This window comes from Arvicola amphibius, chromosome 12 (assembly GCF_903992535.2).
Source record: "Arvicola amphibius chromosome 12, mArvAmp1.2, whole genome shotgun sequence".
NCBI lineage: Eukaryota > Metazoa > Chordata > Mammalia > Rodentia > Cricetidae > Arvicola > Arvicola amphibius.
The window spans coordinates 92,341,924-92,362,196 of record NC_052058.2 but is presented as its reverse complement, the minus strand read 5'-3'; the positions used below and the strand labels follow the sequence as shown (position 1 = coordinate 92,362,196).

Genomic DNA, 20,273 nt, shown 5'->3' with positions numbered 1-20,273 from the left:
GACCTCCTGAAACTGAAAAGCTTCTGTAAAGCAAAGGACATGGTCAACAAGACAAAACAACAGCCTACAGAATGGGAAAAGATCTTCACCAACCCCACATCAGACAGAGGTCCGATCTCCAAAATATACAAAGAACTCAAGAAATTGGACACCAAAAGATCGCATAATCCAATAAAAAAAAATGGAGTACAGACCTAAACAGAGAAGTCTCAACAGAGGAATCTAAAATGTCAAAAGACACTTAAGGAAATGTTCATCACCCTTAGTCATCAGAGAAATGCAAATCAAAACAACTCTGAGATTCCATCTTACACCTGTAAGAATGGCTAAGATCAAAAACACTGATGACAACTTATGCTGGAGAGGTTGTGGGGGAAAGGGAACACTCCTGCATTGCTGGTGGGAACGCAAGCAGGTACAGCCCCTTTAGATGTCAGTGTGGCGATTTCTCAGAAAATTAGGAAACAACCTTCCTCAAAACCCAGTAATACCACTTTGGGTATATATCCAAAGGATGCTCAATCGTGCCACAAGGACATGTGCTCAACTATGTTCATAGCAGCATTGTTTGTCATAGCCAGAACCTGGAAACAACCTAAATGTCCCTCGGCCGAAGAATGGATAAGGAAAATGTGGTACATTTACACAATGGAGTACTACACAGCAGAAAAAAACCCGACATCTTTAATTCTGCCGGAAAATGGATGGAGCTAGAAAACACTGAGTGAGGTAACCCAGACACAGAAAGACAATTATCAGATGTACTCACTCATAGGTGGTTTTTAAACACAAAGCAAAGAAAGCCAGCTTACAAACCACAATCCAGAGAACTTAGACAACAATGCAGACACTAAGAGAGACTTACATAGATATAATCTACATGGGAAGTAGAAACTAGAAAAATACAAGATCTCCTGAGTAAATTGGGGGCATCTGGACCTTACGCGGGGGATTTAAGGGGAGAGGGGAGAGACAGGGAGGGGAGCAGAGAAAAATGTAGAGCTCAATAAATATCAATTTAAAAAAAATGAGAAAACTCTTTCTTCCGTAAGTTGCTTTTGGTCATGGCATTTCATCAGAGCCATAGAAGCCCTAAGACACCCAATGAACTTCTCTAATATATTCCCCTAATACATGCTATCCTTACTCTTTTTATTTTTTATTTTTTTGGTTTTTCGAGACAGGGTTTCTCTGTGGCTTTGGTGCCTGTCCTGGAACTAGCTCTTGTAGACCAGGCTGGCCTCGAACTCACAGAGATCTGCCTGTCTCTGCCTCCCAAGTGCTGGGATTAAAGGCATGTGCCACCATTGCCCGGCTCATTTTGTATTTCTTTTATGACAATATAGCCATCTTTATTTTAGAGCACTTCTCTCCTTCCTTTCCCCCTTTTCCCCTTCCCTTCCCTCCCTTCATTTCTTCCCTTTTCCTTCTGTACTGAGGATTACAGGACTTGCAAATGCTGGGCAAGCATTCTACCACAGAGCAATAGTATAAGCTCCTTATTTTAGTTAGCTTATCCTTCTCGTATGTTCTACTCTCTGGAAGACAAGGAATGTGCCTTAACTACCTTTGCTTCCTCTTTTGTGTCTCACATACAGAAGATTTGTGGTGGCTGTTTCTAGAACTGATTGTACAGCCAGGACAACTTTAAAGACTGTGAGTTTCATGCTGTAGCATTTTGCTCACCAAATGGAAACCCGGGTTCTTAACAGAAGCTGTGTTTTTTATTGCGTTTTGTCTCTGCAGAGAGGAGACATCATTTCAGAAAACATCAGCGCCTGATGAGATGCTGTACGGACAGGTGTGAAAGGAGGACCATGGCAGTTTTGAATCCAGTCCTGGCTGTAAGCGAGCCCTGTGAATGCCTTTGGAATGCTTGGGCAGCTTCAGGCTATTCAGCAGAGAAAGGACTAAAGGGTTTCTCCACTTTAATAAGCTTTTCCGCTGAGGCAGCACTACTGCCAATGTGAGCTGCCTCGCTGGCGTGTTAAGTATGACCTCTTTGTCCTTGCAACACAGTGGTGAGAAAAAGTGGAATTATTTGTTTATATATTTATTTATTTTTCAGAAAGATCATGAAGGAGGCTGTTGTTTTGTCGGTGTGTGTGCATGTTTTATATCATATTATATAAATGACTATATGTAACATATATGTTAATTATATGTATGGTTAATTATTAACTTTATATATAATACATTATATGTGATATGCATTGATTTAAATATTTAATATATAATATATATTAATGAACATGTATGTGCATGTATGTGTATATGGAGGCCAGAGGCCAGCCTCCTGTGTCATCCCTCAGATGCTACCCAGCTTGTTTTCTGGGGCCAAATATCTCACTAACCTGGAACTCACTGAATAGGTCAGACTGGTCAGCAAGCCCCAGGTACCCACTTGTCTCAGCCTCCCAGGCACTGGGATTACAAGTGCATCACATAATGCCTGTCTTCTTCATGCAGGTTCTGGGGATTGGGCTTCAGGCTCATGCTTACATGTTAAGTGTTCCTGAGCTATATACCTAGCCTGAGTCTATTGCTTTTAAGGAACATGGAGTCACTGGGAGCTTGGCTTTAAGCATCTTTTTTTCTCCTACTTGGGAAGAAGAGCAAGAAAAACAGAGCATCTCTGCAGACAGAGGGAAATCGTTACGGTCTAAAGGTTAGAGAACTGGAAAAGAGACCAAGCTTTCCTGTGGTTCTAAGTGCCTGCTGGTTTCCTAGCCGAGATTTGCTGCTTCTCGGAGAGGTATTGAGAGAAGGAAGGACTTCGGTCTGTGTCACAGACCCAAACAAGGATGGATAGTGCTTATAACCTAGGCTCCCAAATATGGTTGACTCACCAGTTTCATTGGGAAAATTTTATAAAAACTCAGAGCTAAAGGGCTAGGGAGAGGGCTCGCTTGACAAAGCACTTATTAATCATGAGGACCTGACTGATGATCCCCAAATCCCATGGAAAGGCTGGACATGCGCTCTTGTAACTCAGGGTTTCTGTTGGGAGGCCTGGATTGGGGAGTCCATAGACGTTCACAGGCCACCTAGCCTGTGCACAAAGCAAAACAACAACCAAGAGACCCTGACTCAAACCAGGGAAGGCTAGGATTGACACCTAAGGCTGTCCTTGAAAACCCTCAATGTGCACCCTCGCATTCCCTCTCTCTCTCCCTCTCCCTCCCCCTCTTCCCCTCTCCCTCCCTTCCTCCCTCCCTTCCTCCCTCCCTTCATCTCTCTCTCTCTCTTTCTCTCTCTCTCTCTCTTGCACACACACACACACACACACACACACACACACACACACTCACCCCAAATAACAATTTTTTTCATAAAGAGTCTATGTAGCCTGGCTGGCCTGAAACTTGATCTGTAGACCAGGGCAGTCTTGAACTCACAAAGACCTACTTGTCTCTGCTTCCTCAGTGCTGGGTATAAAGGTGTACAATACCACACTAAGCTCCATGAAAATATTTTTAAAGGAAATTTGTAAACCTGGGCAAGTAAATTTACCTGCCAGTAAAACCTATCAGGCAAATGATAAACTTAAGGACTGCAGCAAGCAAGCAGTTTCTTGTAGTAAGAAGGAACGGCGGGCTGCATTCCTTCCTGGATCCTGGCTAGCTTATCCCCGAAATAATAACACAGAAACTATTCATTTAAACACTGCCTGGCCCATTATATCTAGCCTCTTCTTTGCTAATTCTCACATCTTGATTAACCCATTTCTAATAATCTGTCTAGCACCACGAAGTGGTGGCTTACCAGGAAAATTCTAACCTATGTCCATCCTGGGCTGGAGCTTCATGGTGCCTGCCTGGCTCTGCTTTCTTTCTCCTAGCATTCTGTTCTGTCTTCCCCACCTACCTATGTTCTGATCTATCAGGTCAAGAAGCTTTCTTTATTAATTAACCAATGAAAGCAACAGATAGATAGAAGACCCTCCTGCATCAGTTTCTGACTATCACCCAAAAGAATTCAGTCACTTTATATTTAAACTTCCTGGAGACATGCACCTTAGGTTGGAGAGATGATGGCTCAGCAATTAAGAGTTTTTGTTGCTCCTGCAAAGAACCAGAGTTTAGTTTCTAGCATCCATGTCTGGTGATTGACAACTGCCTATATTCCAATTCCAGGGGTCTGACACCCTCTTCTGGCCTCTCAAGGCTCCTGCACAATGTGCATATAAACACACACACACACAAATACATACAAATAAATAAAAATAATTCTTTTTTTGATTTTTTGAGACAGGGTTTCTCTGTGTAACAGCCATAACTGTCTTGGACCTCGCTCTGTAGACCAGGCTGGCCTTGAACTCACAGAGATTCACCTGCTTCTGCCTCCCAAGTGCTGGGATTAAAGGCATGCGCCACCACCTCCTGGCAAAATAAAATAAAATAAAATGGTTTCTTTCTTTTTTTAAAAAAAATTATTTTTTTTGAAATGAGATCCTATGTAACCCAGGCTAGCCTCAAACTCATACAGTAAAGGATGGCTTTAAACTCCTGATTCTTCTGCTTTCTTCTGCCATTGCTGGGATTGCAGGTGCGTACTAGGACCCAGGGCTTTGAACATGGAAGGCAAACACTCCACCAAGTGGCTATATCCCAGGAGTAGATGTGTTTTTGTTATGTGTGTGTGTGTGTGGGGGGGGTTGCTGCAGCATCTTACGTAAGACTTCTATCCATGGCGACCATTAGAAAATTACCTGGACAATCCTCAGGAGAACTGCCGCTCTCTTGGACAGTCTTTGAAAAGAGCTGCCTCTCTCTTCTGGACAGCTTTCATGATTGCTCCATTCAAGGTCCCTGTTCCTGATGCCAGGAAATGCCACTGTGAGGACCATCCTCCAACAGCTCGGAACTGAGGGGGAGCAGTGGAGTCTGCCAACTAATCATTCAATTTGATTTTCTATTTGAGGGAGTAAGACTTAAACTCTCTGGGGTCAGTGAGTGGAGCAAAAATTTAACTTTTTGGGGCCAGCAAAAAAGGGGAGCACACACACACGCATACACTCACACACATACACACGCACACACACTCACACACGCACACTTATACACACCCCCACCTTCAGGGTCTTTCTATCATCTCTCATATCTATTTCTTTTCTTACCTCTATCCAGATGTATCCCTTCTGTACCTCTCTTGACGTCTTCCTTCTACCTAGCTTTTATTTTTTCCCTTGAAGCTTATATACCCCAGCAAAATCTTTCAAGCAGTATAAAAATTACAAAGTGGCTACATTCTATTTTTGAAGTGAATGATCACAATGAATACAAGTAAAAAGGAATGTGCTTTCCATATCCCTTACATGGTTAAACATTTCATGTATTACAGGCAAAAAACAAATTATCCCCCAGAACCCACATATATTTATTCCCAAACAACTAGTTATGGATTAACAGAGTGTGAACAAACAAGATACTTTTCTCAGCCAGTTCTTTTACTGGCAGGCTGCATTTTGCACTTACAAGGAAAGGATCAATCACTTTATTATTTATCTTAAATGGTAATCTTATAAAAATCTTACAAGACTCACAAATCTAAACTTTTATATATGAAAAGCAGTCAGTCAGTCGGTTTTACTTTAAATCCTCAGGGTGCATATCCATTCATCAATAGCTTTTATGTCAGGAAGCTGAAGGCAGAAATGGGTACAAGGAATTAATCACTTTTAAAAAATATTTATTTATTTATTTATTTATTTATTTATTTATTTATTATGTATACAATAGTCTGTCTTTGTGTATGCCTTCAGGCCAGAAGAGGGCATCAGACCCCATTACAGATGGTTGTGAGCCACCATGTGGTTGCTGGGAATTGAACTCAGGACCTTTGGAAGAGCAGGCAATGCTCTTAACCTCTGAGTCATCTCTCCAGCCCGGAATTAATCACTTTTGATCACCAACGCATCCTAGCAAGAAAGACACAAAGGCTAATAATAATAATAACTGGGCTGCTTTGTTCTTGTTTCTTCACGTCAATGAGTCCTTCACTCAACTATGTAATGTGCCTTTCTAAACTTTAAATTGTTCCCTAAGGTTTTCTACCTCAAATCCATTAACAGAAACATCTTAACCTGACCTTACTAACAATTCTATGTGGCTAAATTCTTTCTAAAGGTGGTGGTTGAATCATTAATCTTTTTCAGCAGCAATGCTTAGAAAAAGTCATTCACTATTATTGTAAGTATCAGTCACATTTCACAGTGTGGGGCTAGAACCTCCCTCTCCCCGAGAGTTTTCATACAACCCATAGAGAAGGAGGGATGAGGTGGCTATGAAGGGGACAATCAGAGCTATGCTCAGTAACAGCATGAGGTCCTCAGGACACGCCTGGCTTTTCCACTCCCAGGCTCACTCAGGTGTGGCTTTGCCAACTGCCCAGCTGTATTCCATGAGTTCCAGGGCTGCCTGTTGGTCCCCTCGCGTGCCCCTCAACTTTTGTTTTTGTTTGTTTGTCTGGCCCTGTCCCCCAAGACAGAATTTCTCTGCGTAACAACCCTACCTGTCCTAGAACTCACTCTGTAGCTCTTGCTGGCCTCAACCTCAGAGATCCATTTGCTTCTGCCTTCGAAGTGCTGGGATCAAAGGAGTGCATCACCACTGCTAAGCTAGGAGTAGCTGTTTTTAAAAGAATGTTTACTGAATGAAGAGATAGCTGAATGAATGAAGAGTGGCTGCTTTCAGATTTACCTTGCCTCACATTCTGTGGAGGTTCCACACCTGAGAATCTTGTCTTTGGTACAATAAACAATGTTTTTAAGTCAGGCGCCATGTATCATATTGGTAATCCAAGCACTCATGAGGCTGAGACAGAGGAATCACTCATGGTTATGAAGCTAACTTGAATGACGCCGTGAGCTGCTAGTCAACCTGTGTTGTAGAATGGGACCCAGTTTGAACCAAACAATAAACAAAAAAAGAGAGAAAACAGCAGGGCTTGGGGCACAGGACAGTCCTGTATTCCCAAGTATAATACTTGCCTTATACATAGGAAGACTTCAGTCCAGCCCAGAAGCCATACAAAAAAGTTGGGCATGGTATTGTACAATTGTAATCCCAGTGCTGGAGAGGCAGAGCTAGGAGGGTCCTGTGGCTGGTTGGTCAGCCAGTCTTGCCTAAATTTACAGGTTTACAATCCAATCAGAAAGCAGATGGTTATCCTCAAAACCTTCAAATCACTATTTCATCCAGGGGCACATCTTACCAGCAGGCCAGCGCTGCAGCACGCAGAGTCCAGAGCTGCGGAAGACCACTGAAGCCTTTTCTCCCCAGGTGACTTACATAGCACTTCCTGGCTCTATGAAAACTAGCAGCCAGCAAGGAGGATCCTTTCCGGTCAACTCCAGCTCAATTTCTCTATGTCCTGCCACCAAAGTGTGCTGTGTCTTGAGCAATGGGGTCTTGCCATCTAGCTATGGTTGGCCACAAAGAACAATTGTAATGGCTTGTGTTGTTTTGTGGGGAGTCTAGGTTCTTCCTGACCAATCAGTACCTCACAGGGAGCTATCCCATGCCTGACACTGAGAGTTTTGTTTGTTAGCCCGTATCTTCTGGTGGGAACATTTTCCACCCATGCCAATCTACCCTAATCGGTCAGCTCCAGGCCAAACGATGAGAGACCTTGTCTTAAGAAAAAAGCGGACAGCATTTCTGAGGAATAACACCTGAGGCTGTTCTCTGAATTACACATACCCACACACCCTTGAGCACAACTGCATATAACAATGAAAAAGTGGGCTTCTGGATGTGAGTGTGCTCTGAAAGTCACTTGAATGGTTTCCTAGCACTGATATTTAGGAGTTTTAGGAAGCTGAAACATCACTCAAGCCTTTCTAAACTACATTATCATTATACCTGTGTCTTATCTCTGTCCTCAGACGGGAGAGCACAGTGGGAGGGGATTATTCTTCACTGAATCCCTCCGCAGGATCAACTACACAGTCCTGACAGTAGATGCTTAGCGAATGAGAATACACTTTCTGACAGTTTTGACTTTTGAAGAGACTCTCTGAAGATTCTTGATCTCATAGCGTCCTCCTCCTGTAGTTGTAGCTTCTACTGTAGGCATTCTGGGACAGCACCGTGGAGAGTTCCTGTTTTGTCCTGCACAGTACCATCAAGACAGATAGATGAGAACAGTGGAGTCCCACACAAATGATGTTTTCTTATTCCTTATGACCTAATTAAACTGTTATGCCCCCACCGTCCCCTGAGGTCCCAGCTGAGGGTGATTTTTCCAAAGCGTCTAATCTCTTAAATTGCCTGTGCGTCAAAATAGCTCCCTGTGGCCTTTATTGGTAACACCTTGAAATAACTGAATTATCCTAGTGAGGAAACCAGTTTAGAAGGAAAAGCTCTTGCCGCAGGATGTAGACGGAAACAGCCCTTCATCCTGGAGAAACAGAATCTTTTCTGCTCTTTGAGGCAGTGGGGGAAAATCTAATAAAAGTGTGTCTCCCTTGGGTTCCCACATCATTAGCATCCTGGCTTCACACTCAGCTGTAACAAATAGCTTATTTTAAAACTTTCTCCTGGGAGATGACAAGAAGCCAAAAATATCTTGGAAGAAACCTTGCCTTAGCAACCTTGTTCGGCAGCTTCATATAATTGTCTAAAATTTAACTTCAGGAAGCAAAGTTTTTGAGACTGTTTTATCTTCTGACCCATCTTCAATACTCATCAAAGGAGGGCAAAGAGTAATGTCTTGTATGTAAGTAGTGTTTTGTAGTTTTCATGGGACATTCATTATAAAGACTGCTACTGTAATGTTCACCTACCTCAGGTTGGACTTGGGGTTGTTTGTACATGAACTCAATCTTCAATACAATCCTACATAGTAATTGGTATTATAGAGCCCATTTTACTGATATGGACAGGTTTATTTAAAATTATTTAAGAGCCGGGCGGTGGTGGCGCACGCCTTTAATCCCAGCACTCGGGAGGCAGAGGCAGGCGGATCTCTGAGTTCGAGGCCAGCCTGGTCTACAAGAGCTAGTTCCAGGACAGGCTCTAGAAACTACAGGGAAACCCTGTCTCGAAAAACCAAAAAAAAAAAATTATTTAAGGAAGTTAAATAATTTACAAAAAGTTATATAGTAAATGGCCAAAGTCAGATCGGTCTGATCCTAAGACCCACATACCTACTTTGCTTTAAGGATCTTAAATGTGAAAAAGAGATTCTATTCAGGGCCAGAAGAGATAGCTTGGTGGTTAAGAGTACTACTAAATGATCTTGTAGAGGACCTAGGTCCAGTTCCTGGCAGCTCACAGCCTGGAGGATTGATGCCCTCTTCTGGCTTCTGGACTCTGTAGGCACTGTACACCTGTGATGCAGGCTAAGCACCAAGTAAGAAGAAAAGGAAAGAAACCTTTTCCATGTACAATTTCCCTAGGTCACTAGCCATCATTTCCTCTCCTCTTTCTAGTCCTTTGTGGAGCTCACTGATTTGCCTAGGCTGGTGGTGCAGAAAGTGCTAGGATTACAGACACGCACTACCACATCCAACGACTCTAGCATGAACCCAGGACTTGGCGCATGCTGGGAATTCTACCGACTGAGCTATAGCCCCTCACTCCTTTTTCTTTTTTAACTGTGAAAACTTGCTATCACTGTGTTTCCATCATCAAAATTTATGATCTTGGTCTTTCTTCCTTTCTTGTTTTTATATCCAGCCAAAAGAGACACATCGGCTACTTTGCCAGCCTTAAACAGAATCCAAGGGGTTGGAGATATGGTCCTGTTAGTATAATGTTTGTAAAGCATGTACAAGTCCTGGGTTTGATCTGTAGCACCACATACACCTGGCTCGTGCAATATTTCATTATATATGGCAGAATTCTTCACAGTTATTATTTATGTGTGTGTTTGTGTGTGTTTGAATGCATGGCCTACCACATGTATGGAGGTCATTTTTTAAAAAAAGAAACTTTATTTATTTATTTATTTATTTATCTATCTATTTATTTATTGGGGCTGGGAGAGGACTGGCAGAATTGTGGAGGTCAGAGGAAAATTTGCGGGAGTTGGTTCCTTCTGCCATGCGGGTCTCAGAGATGGCACTTAGATTTTCAGATTTGGCAGCAAGTGCCATTATATTTTGCTGCCCTGAGAATTTGTTTTCTTTTTAAGATTTATTTATGGGTGTAGTGGCATATGCCTTTAACCCCAGCACTCTGGTAGAGGCAGAGAAAAACAGATTTCTGTGAGTTCAAGCCTAGGCTAGTTGACGCAGTGAGTTCTAGGACAGTCAGAGCTACATACTTGAGAGACCCTGTCTTTTAAAAAATATTATTTAATTCTTATATATCTGAGTGCTTTGCCTGCTTGTATATATGTGCCCTGTGTGCATTCCTGTTTCCCACAGAAGTCAGGTGAGGGTGCTGGATCCTCTAAAACTAGAGGTATGGTGGGTTGTGTGCAATCATGTGGATGCTGGGAACTGCACCCAGGTCCTCTACAAGAGCACTCAGTGCTCTTAACTGCTAAGTTTAACTCAAGTCCCCAATTTCTAGAACTCTTAACTGCTGGTTGGCACCCCTGTTCTTTAGTGGTTTAAAAAGGGAAGCATTCATCAAGTAACATATGGCTCTCCTCAGAAAATACATAACTCGTATGATTTTTTTAAAATAAAACTTTAATTATATAGTCGTCCGTCCCCCCCCCACCCCCTGAGGGGATAGGAAAAGGAGATGGTGGGTTTATAGGACTTTGGTCAGCGCCTACAAGTCAATAAAGTTTGAACACGGTCTGAGGATACAGCTCAATTGGTAGAGCATTTGCCTAGAACGCACAGAGTCCTGGGTTCCATCTTCACTGCATAATCCAAGCCTGGCGCTACATGCCTATAATCAGGATACTCAGAAGGAGGAGACAGGAGGATCAGAAATTCCAGTCATCCTCACCACAATGAGTTTGAGGCTGGCTTGGAAGCCCTGTCTCCACAGCAACAAAACAAAAACCGTCTGAATGAAAACAAACTCAAAGAACTTTAGGGTTTCAAGTACAATTGACCACACATGTCACATGTCTAGGGTCTTTGCTGTATAGGACTGCTTGTGCCCCTGGATATCCATGAATGTGGCTGAACACATTTGTAGTTGGCTATGTCATGTAACAGTGTCCAAAGGTTCAACAGTTCTGCTCGAGTCTACAGAATACTCTCATTTTTCAATACTTTTAAAATATTTCTTAAATGTAACTTAATGTGTGTGTGTGTGTGTGTGTGTGTGTGTGTGTGTGTGTGTGTTTGGCAGAAAGTAAGTCTGTGCACCACCAGCATGCCTGGTGTCAGTGGAAGTCAGAAGAGGGCATATATATGATCACTAGTGACTGGAGTCTCAAACAGTAGGGAACTCTCATGTGGGTGCCAGAAATCGAACCTAGGTCCCCTGGAAGAGCAGCGGGTAGTCTTAACCTCAGAGCCTTCTCTCTAGCCACTACAGGATTTTTAAAAAAAATTATTAAACGACCTAGAGGGAGAGTGGAAGTCACTCTAAGAGCTTCCCGCCTAGAGAAAATGCACCACGACCTTAACCTGCACCGAGGCCACACCCACTCCGCACCAAAGTCCCGCCCACAGGCACTCAGTACCCGCCTCCTAGGTCCCTTTTTCCCGGCAGCCCTTGCGCGCGGCCTGACGCGACGCTCCGCAAGATGGCGGCGGACAGTGAGGTGAGTTCTGCACCCTGGGCGCATCTGTCACCGGGTTCTGCCGGCCACGTCAGCGGCCCGCGGCTTAATGTCTGTGCCCTTCTCTTTCCCCGCAGCCCGAGTCCGAGGTGTTTGAGATCACGGACTTCACCACGGCCTCTGAGTGGGAAAGGTGAGTCGAGCGTTTGGTCCTCACCGGCCCCGGCTGCACCGCACAGGTGACGCCGGTTCCGAGGGAGACGCCCACGTTTCGCGTCCCTGTGCCCTGGGCAGCTAAGGCTTCTTCCGCCACTCCTCGGGGCCGGTCAGACAGACCTTCCGACTCCGCCTTTGAAATAAAGTTGTGTTGCCTCCCAGACCACTTCCCTGACACGGAACACCATTTCCGAGGTCGCCCCTGTGTCGTCTGCTTTTTTTGTCGGTTTGCCTCAGTTGTCACCATAAGCAGTCAGCTGAGCCGCGGCTGAGTTGCCTTCCCGTGTTTATTGGAAGAGGCTTTGCTTTAGCGCACTGATGGCTGTTCATCTGCCGTCCCAAACCATCTCCATCCTGGCTTCCAGAGTAATTAGTTCACAAACTTAAAAACTTACTCTTTATTCCTTTCCTTTCTGCCCTCCTTCGCCCTTTCCTCCGCCTCTCTATTTTTACAAGCATACGTCTTTGGAATGTTTTGATTCACACTATTACATTTGGAACTTGGTTATGTGCCCAGACTTCCTGAGCTTATCAAACTCGATGAACAACTGTTCCAGTGAAATTATTTTATCACTTAGACGTTAGTTGAAAGCAAAGTTTGTTGATTTGATAGCTTAGATTGTGGGTTTTTTTTCCCTGCTCATTGACCTCAAAGGTATTGAGGTCATTTTATTTTTGAAGTGTTTGTAGACATTCCACATTTGTGCCTCTCATATCAAATGGTAGCGGAGAAAAATATAGAAGATCCTTGATGAAATAGTACTTTGACCTGCATGTCCATCCCCACATGTCTGGCATAGAGTCAGTAAGACAAACACACTAGCGAGATTTTTGGGCAAGTACTGTGTGCCTTGAGCTATCCCAAGGATGGGGAAATCTATTCCTTTAAAAAAAAAAGCCCCAAAATAGTTAAAATGTAAGTTAATTGATACTGACTACAAAGAACTAGTTAAGTAGGGTAATGTGGACTACAAAATTGTTGAAGAAATTTTTGTAGGGAAAAGTAGGAAATACCCTGCTTTGAAAGCGGAAAGGGAAATGGAAGCTGGGTGAGGTGGCACTTACCTATAATCTTGGCTGCTGGGAAGGCTGACTTGGAAGGATCCCTTGAGCTGAGGACATTAAGACCAATCTGACCAATCGAATAGATCTGGCCTCAAGAAAAAAAAAAGGACAATGGTTAAGGGTTTGGTTAGAGAAGGGACTAACATTGCTAGACATGTAAGTGAGGCGCTATCACTGGGAAATAATAAAAATAAGAAAGACCCCCTTCCAAAGCCAAATGGAGGAATCTAGAGTCGGTACAACTCAAACTCGCTTGTGCATCAGAATTTGCTAGTCAATAGTCTCAGCATTTCCCATTAATGTTGGTTTTAGGTCAGATCCCCAAGTCTGCTTTTCTCACATGGGCTGCTGGTTAGAAGACCGTAATTAGAAAGAACTGCTGCTTAAGAAAGTGGTTACGAGATTTTGGCCAGATGGTACAGGATTGTTTTAAGTTGTTACATTGTAAGATGAAGTAAGCAGTTTACCTTGATTCATAAAGTGAAGCTGTAGTTAGCTGAATAGAATGAACTAGATTTAGGAAGATGAGCTTAGTAAGTCTGGGGGAAGCTTCAGCTGTGAAACTTCCATATCTTGCCTAAAGGGTGAAGATAAGCATCAAAGTAGCCAGAGTGCCATTTTGGGCATGTTGACTCTAAGGCGGATATTTTGAAGGCAGTAAGAAAAATATAATTTGATCTTGGAGGATGAGTGATAAGTAAACATCAGTGGTCAGTTTTTGGAGTGGAAAATGATAGTTTTCCCTTAGTTAAATAACTTAAAATTTCCTGAGGGGAGCTGAGAGATGGCTCAGTGGTTAAGAGCACTGACTGCTCTTTCAGAGGACCCTGGTTCAATTCCCAGCAGCCACATGGCAGCTCGTAACTTACTAACTCCAGTTCCAGGTGATGTAACACCCTCACATAGACATATGTGGAGGGAAAACATATATACAGGGAAAACACCAATGTATTTAAAGAAAAAAAGCCTTTTCCTCTGTTGCCTTTGAGTTGGTTAGGAACAGAGGCTCAGGTGCATTCAAGGTTATGACTCACCCATAATCCACCGCCTTGACAGAGGAAGACATTGCTGCTTGAGGTTTAATGGATGCCAGTACCGCCTTACAAGAGGTGGTGAAGACCACCTTCGTCCATGATGGCCTAGCATGGCATGGTATTCACGAAGCTGCCAAGCCCATGTTTGTGTGCGGTTGTGATGAGTGTGTGTGTCAAGTGTGAAGGCACTTTGTGCTGAGCACCAGATCACCCTACTTAAGATTGGTGACAAGAAACTAGGGCAGTGGGTAGGCCTCTGTAACCTGATTGAGAGAGGAAGCCTCATAAAGTGTTTGTAAACGTGTAATGGTTAAGGACTATGGTGAAGAATCTCAGGCCAAAGATATCATCAAAGAGTACTTCAAATACAAGAAATGAATAAGAAATTTTGGCTCAAAAGAATTTCCTGAGGGGAATATTAAATTCTTTGGTTGCTCATGTGGAAATAATTGTTAGCACAGTTATGAGGGCTGCCACAAAATAGGAAGTTAAACTTTTGTCTTTTAAGTTTCTCTTTGTAGAATAAAACCAGTATTTTATAATTCATGAGACGAATATGGAGGCTTTGAACGTTTTTTTGGTTTGGTTTTTTGAGACGGTTTCTCTGTGTAACCCTGGCTGTCCTAGAACTTGCTCTGTAGACCAGGCTGGCTTCTAACTCAGATCCAGTTGCCTCTACCTCATGAATTCAGAAATTGAAGGCAGGAGCCACCGCTACCTGGACTGACTTTGAAGTTTCTTAAGCCTTGATTTTAATATTTGGATGAAAAGTTCTTTTCAATATTGAATGAAAATGAAGACATGACCACTCTTAGGTATGGTTGAGGAGAAGGCTTAATGAACATATGAGGGAGAGAACAGCGAGGGGCGTCTGGAAGAGTCCAGACTGAACTAGCCATGAGAGGAGGGGGTGGAGAGGAAGAGAAGAGAAGCAAAGAGAACCTATGGGAACCAGAGACCAAGCGAATGTGTAGCCACAGTGGTTGGGTTATATATATGAAAGGGGAAACCAGGAGAAGGAAAGAGAAGCTCAGGGGATGGAGAGGGTTAGGGTAGTGGGATATGCTGACCTAGATGGCTCTGCTCTGTAACAGGTACTTGTGAGTAGGGACTGAGGGAGCCTAGAGGTTAGTTTAGACCTTGATAAGTAGAACAAGCAGAGTTTAATGGAGGAGCCATAAGTACCTCTGCCAGAGATAAGGAGATAACTCATTTTAGCAAGTAGGAGCTATCTTCTTAAGTCCCTGAGGGAATGCTGGCTTTTGTCTAACTGCCAGAACTGCAAAGGGAATTTCTTGAGACCTAATAAGTATGTTATTAAATGAAAAGAGAAAGAAAGGAAGAAAAAGGAGGGTAACATGACTGCTCCTAGGTATGGTGGAGGAGAAAGTTTATTGTAGGTATGTAGGAGAGCATAGCCAGAGGCAGGGACATCTGAGAGAGCCCAGAGTACTCATGACCCTATTGAACTGAGCCAGCCATGTGAGGAGATGGGGAGGGGAAGAGAGGGAGTGAGAGGAGACCAGGTGTAGCAGCCAGGAGGCCCCAAAGAGAGCAGATGAAAAAGGCCAAAATGGTTATATAGGGAAGGGCAGCTCAGTCTCTGGGCTGGGGAAGTCCAGGGTAGGGTTGAAGTATGCCTGCTAGGAGGGTCCAGTAACAGCTAGGGACAGAGGGATGCCAGGAGAACCTGTTGGCCAGTGTCTGATTTGATATGTTAAATAGGCAACCCTAGCTGTTGTCCCAGGTTTGAAACCTAAAAGTTATGTACCATACAGATAATTTATTGAGAAGACTAAGTAGAAACCTAAAATTATTATTTTTCTGTTGAAAAAGTATTTACTGAATGTTCATGTGTGAGACACTGTGTAAGACTTTAGGGATTTAGTAGCTAGTAGAAACAGATAAGGCTCAGCGTGCTCCTCGCTCTGGGTTCAATCCCCAGTACTGCAGTAAACAAGAAAAAAAGAAAAGAAAAAAAAATAAGGTTCTTGCTCTTATTGAAAGTGTAGTCTAGCAAAAGACAGACATGGGTCAGATAATATATCTGAAGGGAAATGGAAAGAAACTTATTCTTCCATAAGTGTGTAAAAGAACTTAAGAGAGACATACATGGAAGGAGAAAAAGGCAGGATCTTGTAGGGGTCATGGGAGAGGGTAGAATGAAAGAGGGAAGAGAGGGAGGGGAGCGGACAAAAATTTATAGTTCAATAGAAACAATAAAAAAAAAAAGAGAACGTAGGCCGGGCGGTGGTGGCGCACGCCTTTAATCCCAGCACTCGGGAGGCAGAGGCAGGCGGATCTCTGAGTTCGAGGCCAGCCTGGTCTATAAGAGCTAGTTCCAGGACAGGCTCTAGAAGCTACAGGGAAACCCTGTCTCGAAAAACCAAAAAAAAAAAAAAAAAAAAAAAAAGAGAGAGAGAGAGAGAACCTAATATAGGAGAAAGAGTTAAATGACTCATCAGCAAAGATATGGAGAACTGTTAAAGAAAAATGTTATTGAATTTTTCTAGTCAAATCTCAATATTTGTAGGGTTTAATTGTCTCCTAGCAAGTACAAGAACTAGAGTTCTTAAGTAAATTATTTTAATATAGTTCTTTTATCTGAAAATTATATTTTAAATTATTTTTGTTATAGCAATAATACCTTGTAGTAAAATAAAAAATATCTTTGAACCTTCCACTGAAGATAGCTATTAACTTTTTAACATATTTTAATTGTGTATGTGTAAACTTTTTAGATCAAACTATATCAATGATTGTTTCTACAGCTTTCTTTTTCACTTAACATATTTTTATTTCCTCAAATGTTCTTGAGAACAATTTTTAATGGGTACATAGTGCAGTATAGTTTTAGTGCTTTTCTGTGCAGTTAGGGTTGCTTGGGTGGAACTCAGGCTTTCCAGTAAGTACTGTACCACTAGACTGTGTTCCTAGACCCCTGCAGTGTATGTCTAGTGTGCATCTTGATCCCTATTGGATATACTGTAGATTTTTATTTGCTTTTTAAATGTAAAATTATTTTTAGTTTATTCATTTTCAAATTTAGTAATTGTCATTTGTGTAAACTCCCCCAAAGTAAATTCATATGTGAACAAAATATATGAATGAACAGCCAGAGCTGTTGTTACACAGAAAAGCCCTGTCCCAAAAAAACGAGAGAGAGAGAGAGAGAGAGAGAGAGAGAGAGAGAGAGAGAGAGAGAGAGTGTTCTTAGTTTATATTTTGTGGAAATAAAGCTTTTATGGAGTGAATAGATTTAAATGAATCAAAAATTAATTCTTGAACTAAGCAACATTGTTTCTGTTTTTATTCTATATCCCTAAGTTGGGCTCACAGTATTAAACTTAATGAGCATTCTCTAATCATCTGTAATGTTAGGATGTAAAGAAATGTCTTTCTAAAGAAACTGTACAGTAATAGGAAAAAATGTATAGTTATGTATTTAGAATGTTTTCTTTCCTTCTTAGATTTATTTCCAAAGTTGAAGAAGTCTTGAATGACTGGAAACTGATTGGAAACTCTCTGGGACAACCACTTGAAAAGGTCAGATCTGTTTGCCTGTATCTCTAGATTGGGATTTACTTTGAAATCCCATTTTTGTGCCCTTTACTACATGTGATGCAATTGAATTAAATGTTTAAATTTTAAGTTATATATAGTCTTTATGAGTATCAAATAGCATGTGGAAGAATTTGGATTTGATTTTGTAACAAATTATATATATATATATATATATATATATGACGTTTGTGAAACTTTTTTCTCATTGATTTGGCTTTTTTGAGGCAGGGTCTTACTATGTAGCGCTGGTTATCTTGGTACTCAGTATGTAGACCAGGCTGATCTTGAACTCAGAGTTCTGCCTGCCTCTGCCTCCCCATTGCCAGTATTGTCACCAGGCTTGCTTGTGAAACATTTTTTTAAATCATCAAGTTTTACATATGATGAGTTTCTTTGTGTGGTCTCATTAATTTCTTCTGAGTTTACTTTTCTCAAAATCTAAGTTTTCTTTTGGTCAATAAATATTTTTTAAAGTTTTTAATTGATCAGAGAGAAATTGAACTTCCAAGAGTTCATTAATGGGAAAAACATCTTTGTATAACAATTCTTGATATAATTATTAGCTGCAGTTACTTTGCTCAGTTTGTATTGATATTGTACTAATAAACCACACTCTAGATGTTTCCCCAAGAAAATATTCTCAGAGCCATCAAGGTAAGTTCTCATGAGAGAAAGGAAGTAATGAGGAAATAAGATTAAGATAATAGATGTTAGGATTTAAGTAGTATGTTTATAGAAGGTTCATACTTCAGGCATATAGTTGAGGCTAAGGAGGTATTAGCTCGGGCCCATTTCTCTCTCTTAGTGCATCAAGAGGTGAAGAAAGAAGCAGATTTTAAGGTGAGCTGCAATTGATAGGACTAAAGAAAGTATAAATGGAAGGGATTAATATTAAAGGCACAAGCCTTTAATCCCAGCAATTGGGAGACAGAGGCAAATGGATCTCTGTGAGTTCCAGGCCATCCTTATCTACAAAGTAAGTTCCAGGACAATCAAAGCTATCCAGAGAAACTTTGTCTTGGGGAATAAAAAAGCAAGTTTAGATAATGACTAAATTTTCATACCTGTAAAGGAAGTGATTACCAGTTCTCATCTACTGAGAGGAATTTTAAAATAAATTTCTGTTTTAAAATTTAATTATGGGGACTGGAGAGATGGTTCAGCAGTTAGGCACTGAAGTTTGAGTTCTTTATTCATGATGGGCTTCTCATAATTATCTATCTCCAGCTCCAGGGAATATGTATGTCATCCTTTTCTGTTTTCTGTGGGTACCTTCACTCACATGTACACATACCCATCCCATATGTATATACATAGTTAAAAATCTTAAAAAACTTAGCTATAAATTTAAAAAGTAAAAATTTTAAGATAGTATAATGAACTCCCATGTGCTCATGATCGAGTTTCAGCAAAATTAATCTTTCATTTCTTGTTCAGTCATACCCTTGTCTGCTTCCTTGACTGTTTACTAGATTTTTAAAATATACTTTTCCTCCCAAAGGCAAGTTTTGCTATGTAGCTCAGGCTATCCCCCAGCTATTGCTTGATCATCCTCAGCCTGAAGGATTGCTTGTCTTCATCAAATTCCAGATCAGCCTGGACAACATAGTTAAAAAAAGACAAAAAAAAAAAAAAAAAAAAAAAACAAACCAACCCACTTTTTTTTTCTGTTCCAGAAAAAAATATGTATACTAAACACAGGTTACATAATGAGATCTTGCCTTTAAAAAATGTGAAATAAATAAAAAGAAAAACTACACATTGAATACTTGCAAAAATGTGAAATAGTGCTATATTTCTATTTGTTTGGAAGGCATCATTATAAAGTTACATTGACATAGAAGTTTATTACCACAGTGTGTGATGCAATAAATAATTTATAATTGTTTCTTGTTTATTTGGTGCTGGGGATTGAGTCCATGGGAATGCTAAGTATATCCTCTACCAATAAGCTATACAATCAGATACTTCTTTTTAAGTTATAATATAGAATCATCAGTGACTTTTTAAAAAGAGTATAACCAGGTTCTTGGTCCAAAAAGTCAAGAACCCAAAGGAAAAAGATATGAGCATGCAGATCTCATCAGATGCCCTTCCTCTCATAGGTGAACTCCTCTCCAGTTTGTAATCACAGTGAACTACTCTACAGAACCTTGAGATATTCCTTGAGGGCTGGAGAGATGGGCTAGTCTGGTTAAGAGCACTCACAGCTTTTCCAGAGGGCCCGAGTTTGGTTCCTCTAGCACCCACACCAAACAGCTCAGAATCATCTGTAACTTCAGCTCCAAGGCAATCCAGCCTTCTCTATTTGACCTCTGTGAGCACACACTCCTGTGCATGCAAGTATGTACACACACACACACACACACACACACACACACAGTGAAATTTAAAATCTACTCTGGATAGATTGATTTTTGTTCAAAGGAAGGTTTTGTAACTGAGCTACTTGACCATTGTAGACCCTGAAGTGCTAGGAAATAGATTTAAGAAAGGATGGTATTTCTTGGGCATACGCAGTCATACCATATACTATTATTGATTGGGTCTATGCCTGTTGACATACTTAATCCTTAATAAACGTCAGTGAATGTGGAATGAGGCCTGGAGTTCATGTAATTTGCTTGATTATTTTGCCAGCAGTTGATAAAAATAGGGTTAAAGCTAGGTCTCATCTTTCAGATACACATTGTTTTTCTGTTTTAGTTGGTGGGATTTTGCTATGATAAAATTTAAGTAAATGTAACATTACTC

General features: G+C 41.4%; 1 protein-coding gene and 1 pseudogene across 1 annotated transcript in view; both read left to right on the top strand.

Moving 5' to 3' along the window:
• Positions 1-11,645: 11,645 nt before the first annotated feature.
• The window catches only part of Rab3gap1 (RAB3 GTPase activating protein catalytic subunit 1), a 64,559-nt gene continuing 55,931 nt past the window's right edge, over positions 11,646-20,273 (top strand). The window contains 3 exon segments of the mRNA XM_038349166.2: positions 11,646-11,682; positions 11,778-11,833; positions 17,426-17,501. Coding sequence (XP_038205094.1) covers positions 11,665-11,682; positions 11,778-11,833; positions 17,426-17,501 — 150 coding nt within the window. The 5' untranslated portion in view covers positions 11,646-11,664.
• On the top strand, positions 13,971-14,333 carry LOC119827661 (annotated as a pseudogene).